The 6,211-nt window shown below is 38.4% G+C and overlaps 1 protein-coding gene across 1 annotated transcript in view; it reads right to left on the bottom strand.

The window, feature by feature from the left end:
- Positions 1–461: 461 nt before the first annotated feature.
- Positions 462–6,211, bottom strand: part of LOC138965167 (RIB43A-like with coiled-coils protein 2) — a 9,297-nt gene continuing 3,547 nt past the window's right edge. Inside the window, exons 4-6 of the mRNA XM_070337288.1 lie at positions 5,694–5,906; positions 4,816–5,043; positions 462–1,468 (exon numbers count right to left, since the gene is read on the bottom strand). Coding sequence (XP_070193389.1) covers positions 1,220–1,468; positions 4,816–5,043; positions 5,694–5,906 — 690 coding nt within the window. The 3' untranslated portion in view covers positions 462–1,219. The remainder of the gene's footprint in view (positions 1,469–4,815; positions 5,044–5,693; positions 5,907–6,211) is intronic.

Below are 6,211 nucleotides of genomic sequence, written 5' to 3'. Positions count from 1 at the left end.
TAGAGTCTATTTGGGACATAAGTGGTTATGCTAAGAACAAACAAGAAATGTCGAGCCCATAAATAGCCCATTCTCAAGCACTGTAAACAACTCTGTCAGTGCAGAGCCTGCTGAGAAGAAAGACTACTGCGTCTACCTGTCACCCATGTATATATTGCACTTAATTTATGTCAGGGTTGATAGGCAGTAGTGATGAATGTTGCGTGCACCGTGGCACCTGGGACAAAAGGACACCTTCAGGACCAGCAAAAATTGTCCCTACATTGCGGGTGGCCTGTCATGGCAGGTATATTGAGGTCAAGAAAATCAAAAGGACAGACAGTGACCTTTATTTGGAGGTGTCTTCTCATCAGGGGCCTGACATCGCATTTATCACTGTATTTGACTGTAAACAAGTTTTCTTTTATGTAAACCATCCAGGCATTTACACAGCAATGCACAGCAAAATGAATGGACACAGGTTAAACAGTGGCATGTCAATAACATCTTTATTCAAGGTGGAACTGAAGTATATCACAATTGCTTGAAAACTTGCTAAAATTAAAATCACATGCACACAATTGGTATAATAAATAATATACAAATTGCTGTGTTCTAGAAAACAGGAGAGGCTTTTTTTAATCGTCTTCTCAAGAAGTATTTTGCTTAAACTTTTCATTATTCTAGAAGTACCCTTCTCACAACCTAATTAAAAGTATTGCATCCAATTCTTATGCATTCAGAAAAATTGTATATACACCCTATTTCTGCCTTTAAAAAATCTTACATTACACGATTTATGTTTGTACAGTAAATTAACACGAGGCGGACTGAACATTCAATAGACATACACATTACTACAATATCACACATCTCATATGCACTTTGTTTTGCTGAACAGTACCAACAACTTCTCAAACCATAATGTAACATTTTCCTGCTTCTTTGTTTCTGCCCTACTTACTCAAGGGAGGTAAGTTTGAGGTCCAGAAAAAGAGAAAGACACACTAGAACAAAACAAAATTGGTGACAACGAGCCTTGGTGCTTAGCGCTGACAATGCATAGTCTATAGCTGGTGAACCTCAAGGAGACACTGACCGTGAAATAAAGACCTGTCAACAATTGCTTTGTAACGATGGAGAATATCAATGCAGGCAGCAACAAAGGTCACAACAGATTGTCTGCGAGTTTGACTGGCATCCAAGAAGAGGCAGGAGGAGGAGGAGGAGGGGGGAGGAACTATCGCGTGGTGGTGTTGAACTGCATGAAGTACGCGGCGGTCGGGGGGTTGGTGTACACTTCCTTGTCCATGAAATCCTGGTGCATCTTCTGTTCCTGAGCCAGACGGCGGTTCTCGTCGGCCTGCTGGCGCTCGATTTCACGACGCTTGCGCTCGCCCTCTCTGTCGAGCAAGAGGCCGGCCCGGGCGTTGGCGTTCTGTTGGCGCTCCCATTCCTTGTTGCGGAGCTCCTCCTCCTGCCGCTTGCGCTTTGTGAAAAGAAACAATGCTGTCAGTTATAACTGTCAACCATCCCTTTTACCTTTGTTTTATGCTGGGCAGGCAGAAATAATACTGTCAATTAACCTGTTCGCTGCCAGGCAATATTTGTATACAAAGCATTAACTATATTTGCCTGAATCTCTTCATAACCTCTCTAAATTTGCCCCCATTTTAGTACTCCCTCCTTCTTAAGATCTTATTTTCTCAGATTTGTGGATGTTCCACTGTCTATGATCTTTAAAACTGTCATTGAAAACATCTGTTTAAAAAACAGAACTCTCTATGTAAGTTTAATAGACATGGGGAATTGTTGGAAAATTTGAATAGGATTGACAAAGCCCTTGTTTTAGATCAAGATAATAACGAATTGTTGATGGAAAAAGATAAAGTAAAAGCTGAACTGGAAATTTATTCAATACAGGAAGCTAAGGGAGCCCAAACTAGGTCCCGAATTAAATTTATTGAAGAAGGAGAAAAAAATACAAAGTATTTTCTCAATATGGAAAAAACACACTCGAACGCGAAAATTATGGATCGTCTTGCTAAAGCAGATGGTCAGGTGATAACAAATCAGGATGATATTTTGACTGAACAAGTCCAGTTTTTTAGAAGGAGATACGAAAAAAATATTGAGTTTGATGAAAATTTGGTTGAACAGTTTTTGGATGGTGTTGAAGTTCCTCAATTAACAGAACAGCAGAAGACTGGAATTGATAGTCCGATCACTTTAACAGAATTGTCGACATCCTTAAAAAATATGAAAAACGGTTCCTCCCCTGGATGTGATGGTATTACAACCTCCTTTATGAAGTTCTTCTGGTGTAAAATAAAACACATGGTATTGAATTCCTTTCATGCATCTTTTTTAAAGGGAGAATTAACCGTCACACAAAAACGGGCAATAATGATATTAATTCATAAGGGTAAACAATTACCAAGGGACGACCTTAATAATTGGCGACCGATTTCACTATTAAACACTGATTATAAAATATTGGCGAAGACTCTTTCAGTTCGCCTATCTAAAGTTATTTTAGATATTATTGGTGAGGATCAGTATGGTTTTCTGAAGGGTCGAACCATTAGTTCAGCGATCCGGCAAATAGACGATTTAGTATCGTATGTAAACGAATATAATAAACCTGGGTTCCTTGTAGCACTGGACTATAAAGCTGCATTTGACACGATTTCCAAAGAGTATATTGTGTATGCATTTAAACGATTTAATTTTGGTGCCGTCTTTGTAAGATGGGTAGAGATTCTATTGTATAAATCGGAAAGTTGTATCAAGTTTATGGGCTGGTTATCGGAATGTATTGAATTGAACGCAGGTATCAGACAGGGCTGTTCTTTTTCACCGATGGCCTTCATCCTTGCATTAGAATTGTTGGCCTTGAAAATTCGAAATGATGGTTCAATTAAGGGTCTGCCTCTGCCAAAAGAAACTAATGATAATTATGATATGTTCTTTAAGATATTATTATATGCTGATGATGTGACCCTATTTCTGAACGATATGGATGAGTTAAAAAACGCATTAACCCTTGTTACCTATTTTTCCAAATTCTCTGGTTTGGCAATGAATAGACAAAAAACTGAAATCATGGCCTTGGGCAGTAATAAATATGGTAATGAAAATGAGTGCGGGTTAAGGTGGACTACAAAAGTGAAGATTTTGGGAATTTATTTCAGTAGCTCCTCATCGGTCTCTGAGATTGAAGAAAACTGGACAAGCCGTATTGAAAATATACGACGCAACATTGTAAAATGGTTTAAACGAAATTGTAGTATCATGGGGAAAATATGCATTGTGAAATCTCTTTTGTTATTGCAGATTATTTATCCGTTGCAAGCACTGGTAATACCCGAAAAGGTATTGACTGAGATAAATACTATGTTTTACAGATTTATTTGGAAAAAACGATTTTCAAACACTAAGGCATTTGAGAAAGTTAAAAGAAAAGTGATGTGTCAAGAGTTTCCTGATGGGGGTTTAAAAATGATTGATGTCATTGATATGCAGTCCTCTTGTTTGTTGTCCTGGGCAGCAAATTTATTGAACGAAAAGCAGGAAAGTTGGAAACAAATACCGATACATATGTTCTCGAAGCTTGGTGAAAGATTGTGTTGCTTCCAATCTAACACCACGGTAAAATTTTTTAAAGGATTGGGATTAATTAAAAATGTATTTTGGAAACAAGTTTTAATTTGTTGGTTGAAAAATAAGGACATGATTCAGAGAGCAGTAGGTGGAGACATGTTATTAAGAGATACGTGTTTATGGAACAGCAAGGATATAATCTATTGCGGCCAAACCCTGTTTTTTAGCGACTGGATTAAAGCAGGCGTTTGTCGAGTAAAGGATGTATATGTTGGTAATGAGATTGTGCCCTTTAATATTATGCAGCAGAAGGTTGGATGTAAGCCCACAAGATTCTTTGAATATAGGGTGATTTGTACAGCAGTTAAAGCAGCAACACTACGCTCTGCAAATGGAAATGTATGTGGATTCAACGATTTAAAGAACCTGAGTAAGCCTTGTCAATTTCGCAAATTAATTATAAAGGAAAAATATGTGGAGCTGGTTGTAGTTAAATTTTGGGAACATAAATTTGATTTCAGGCCGGGAAAAGAGCAATGGTTAATGGTAAACAAAGTAACCACTGAAACAAGATTGCGAATGCTGCATTGGAAAATATTGCACAATATTTACCCCACAAATATTTTATTGTATAAAATAGGCATTTCCGTGAGTAATTGCTGTACTCACTGTGAGAACGAAATTGATTATATTGAACATTTTTTTTACTTTTGCCCGAAAATTATGTCCATTTGGAAATGCGTTGAGGATAAAGTGAATTGTAAATATAATATGATTATTAAAATTACCGTAAAGGAAGTTTTTTTGGGCGTATTTGAAAATTCACAAAGTTCCAAGGCACTAATAAGTTATGTGAATTATTTGATTGTGATAGCCAAAATGTGTGTTGGTATTTATAGATATGGCTCCCCTCTGGATATTGTATGCATTTTTGAGAAGGAATTGTTATATAGAAAAGTTGCTTAAAATACATTTAGATATAGTAATGTTAATGTTATAGTAAACATTACTTAAAAAAATAAAAATAAAAAAAAAAATCAATGAAGAAGGATGCTCCCCGCCAACATCAACCAAAAAAAAAAAAAAAAAAAAAAAAAAAAAAAAAAAAAAAAAAAAGGCAAAAAAGAAAGGGTTGAAGCAGCCTGCATGCAACTGAGATTTAAAAAAAAGAAGAAAAAAAAGAAAGAAAAAAAAAAAAAAAAAAAAAAAAACAGAACTCTCTATGAAACGTACCTCATTCTCCAGCCTTTGTCTCTCCTGGTCTTTGCGGATCTGCTCCAGCTGTTGTGGGGTCATGCCCTTCCAGCGGTCCGGGATGACGCGGTGAGCACCGAACGCGCTCTGGGCGACAGACGGGTTCTCGGTGAGGATATCACCGTAGATGTGGTTGGCGATCTCTGTCATGTTGTCGTCAAGGTCTTGCTGTTTCTTCAGCCGTTCCTTCTCTTTTCTTTCACGGTCCTGTCAAAAGAGTGGGGGAGAAAGCTCATCAGTACATGTACATGGCCTAGAATCTGTCATGATGTCTAAAAAGTGTTATTTTTTTTAGACTTTTCTAAACCTAATGATTTTACATGAATAATCATCTCAGTACTCATGTCCTTCAATTGCAGATAAAGTTCAGATGATTAAATGTTACATTTACACCATAAAATAATTTGCTTTCTGTTAGCCAAAGTTTGCTTAGATTAGAAGATAAATCAGAAATGCATTCAACTGCCCATCTCTCTCTCTCACTCTCTGCATTGAGAGGACTAACAACTTTTAATCTGATCTTTATCCTAAGGCATATGTGCGCTGTATAAAATGTCCTTTATTGATTAACAAAAATGCAAGAGGATACATAATAACTAAACTGCTGCTTGTATTCTCAATGACGGATTGAAAAAGTATGCATTTCAGTTACACCTGCAGATACACATTAACATGCATTCATACACACAGTACAGACACACACTCTCTCTCTCTGTCTCTCTCTCTGTCTCTCTTGCTTGCTGACTCTCTCACTCCCTCGCCTCCCCTCCCCTCCCCTCCCCTCCCCTCCCCTCCCCTCCCCTCCCCTCCCTTCCCCTACCCTCCCCTCCTCTTCTAGTCTAAGGTGGGAACCAGACCTGTGCGGCATTGAAGTCCTTGGTTGCCATGTCGATGGCGCGGCGACAGTCCTCCTCTGCCTTGGCCAGGTCACAGGCACGTCCATCCAGCTCACGCATCTTGTTCTCGTACAGCCTGTCGGCCATGTCCTGGTTCTTCTGCGCCTGTTCCTTCTCCAGCGCCTGCTCCTTGAACCACTCCCGGGACTGCTCGTTCTGGTACTTCTTTCTCGCCTGGTCAGAAGGGGCAGAAAGAGAAACATTATTCTCTGTTATGATGATGATGATGATGATGATGATGATGATGATGATGCTTAATGTCTCACAAGCTTAAAACTTATTAGGGACTGATTTGGTGATTCACTAGCAATTCTCTGTTACAAAAACTTCAACTGTTTGATCAGCGTTTGACAAACAAAGGGAAGTAAGAGCTCTAAATTCATTTGACCTGTGCAAAAGAGTAAGTGAAGAGTTATTCGCTCTGCGCTCTGTCTCATTTGTTCAAGATTCTGTTTTATTCTGAAGTTAACACCAAAATC

This window comes from Littorina saxatilis, linkage group LG4 (assembly GCF_037325665.1).
Source record: "Littorina saxatilis isolate snail1 linkage group LG4, US_GU_Lsax_2.0, whole genome shotgun sequence".
NCBI classification, from domain to species: Eukaryota; Metazoa; Mollusca; class Gastropoda; order Littorinimorpha; family Littorinidae; genus Littorina; species Littorina saxatilis.
The sequence above is the reverse complement of the archived record's forward strand: the minus strand, read 5'-3'. Positions and strand labels throughout refer to the sequence as shown.